The sequence below is a fragment of the Trypanosoma rangeli genome, assembly GCF_003719475.1.
Source record: "Trypanosoma rangeli strain AM80 chromosome Unknown Tra_15.4_contig_00888, whole genome shotgun sequence".
NCBI classification, from domain to species: domain Eukaryota; phylum Euglenozoa; class Kinetoplastea; order Trypanosomatida; family Trypanosomatidae; genus Trypanosoma; species Trypanosoma rangeli.
The window spans coordinates 1,560-3,117 of NW_021706614.1; the positions used below are offsets into that span (position 1 = coordinate 1,560).

Consider the following 1,558-nt stretch of genomic DNA (forward strand, 5'->3'; position numbering starts at 1 on the left):
GATGTGCGTAGCAAACGACCACTGAAGCAAAAAGCAAGAAAAAAAAGCAAAGGAGTACCCCTCAAAGCACAGGAGAGGAGTTGGCCCACAGGGGCGACACGCAAACTCGGCGCACAAACACTCTGCGTCGCCCTGCCTGGGTGTGTGTGGGTGTGTCGTTGCCCCGCAGCAGTCACTCCCCAGCAGCACAGGCAAGGGCGGCCGTCAGCAGCAGCAGCAGCGTGCCACGCACCCACACAGTGGGCGTGCCGCTGCCGTCCGCGTTGCCTTCTGTGTGTTTCCCACCACTGGGGCTGCTGCTGGTCGTGGCTGTAGTGGCGCTTTCACCATCGCTGCCTGCGGGAGTGTTGGAAGCGGACGTGCCGGATGGCTCTGCAGAGGTTGAGGGTGCTTGCGTCCCACCGTGTCCATCTGCCCCGCTGTCTCCTGTGGCTTTTGATGGACCCGCAGCGCCATTCGGTGGTGATAATGTTCCATGAGGCCCTGTGGAGTCCGTGCCGACTGATTGCTCAGCAGCAGGGGCTTCAGTAACCTCACTGCCGCTTGCCGAAGTGCCGTCCTGCTGAGTTGCCACCGAAGATGACACTTCTGGTGCTGCTGGTGGTTGTGGTGAGAATGATTGGCCTCCCACAGTTTGGCGTTTAAGCGTCGCTGCATCTGCGATTTTAGGGGAATCTTGTAAATTACACACGCCTGAACGGCCAAGTAGTTTTCCATCAGTTCCGTCAAGGGTGATGATTTGGCCGTTCGACAGCTTGCGCAGTGCACTGCCATCATCCACCGTACAGTTCATCGTGAGCACAACAACATTACTGCCCTCCGCCGCTGAGGGTCGAAGATGCTGCTGCTCCTTCAAGGCGGATATGCACCATGATTCAGCAAGGGAACAAATGGGGTCTCCGTCATTGCTGCTTTCAGCGGCAGTCTTGGCCGTACGAAACCGATAATAATTCACCGCCTTCGAGCACTCCTTCCATTCAGAATTCTCATCACCAGAAAAACGCAAACTTATTTTTTCTCCCTCCTTCGGGCACGACACCTCCACCTTCACATTCATTTTGGGCGGCGTCGCCCCGCACACGGAGAAGCAGCAGCCGCACAGCACCGCAAGCACCGCCAGGGCCCACACCGCACGGCGCCGCACCGTCGCCATCGCCATCCGTCGTGGTGTTAGTGGTGGTGGTGGCAGAGTCGCTGGGGGCAGTGATCTACGAGGCGGCAGCGAAGAGAAGCAAAAAAAAAAAAGGAAGCCTAACACGGCGGAGAGCACACGGACACACACAAACAAGCAGCCCGCGGAATGAATGCAGCCAATCAAAACACAAACGAACAAACAGAAAAACACACAAACACAAACCCCGTGAAGCGAAGCCGAAGCGTGGGGCACCCACCGAGCAGTGGGGACGCGCAGCTGCAAGTGGGCCGACCTGCATGCACACACTCCCTCCCTTCCCGCACAGCCCAATCCAGGAAGAAGAAGGGAAACAAAGAGGCCGCCCACCGAAAGCAATCAAAACCAAAACAAATGAAATGACTAAAGCAGTTACGGTGCTCTACC

The 1,558-nt window shown here is 57.3% G+C and overlaps 1 protein-coding gene across 1 annotated transcript, besides 2 other annotated features; it reads right to left on the reverse strand.

Annotated features, from left to right (window-relative positions):
* Positions 1 to 172: 172 nt before the first annotated feature.
* On the reverse strand, positions 173 to 1,159 carry TraAM80_10307 (mucin-like glycoprotein; the record flags this gene model as incomplete). The annotated part of the gene is made up of 1 exon (XM_029386938.1): positions 173 to 1,159. One exon carries the CDS (start codon positions 1,157 to 1,159, stop codon positions 173 to 175), a length of 987 nt encoding a protein of 328 aa, XP_029233252.1.
* Positions 1,160 to 1,161: 2 nt separating this feature from the next.
* Positions 1,162 to 1,186: a microsatellite.
* A 125-nt stretch (positions 1,187 to 1,311) lies between these two features.
* Positions 1,312 to 1,352: a sequence feature (A-rich).
* Positions 1,353 to 1,558: the final 206 nt, after the last annotated feature.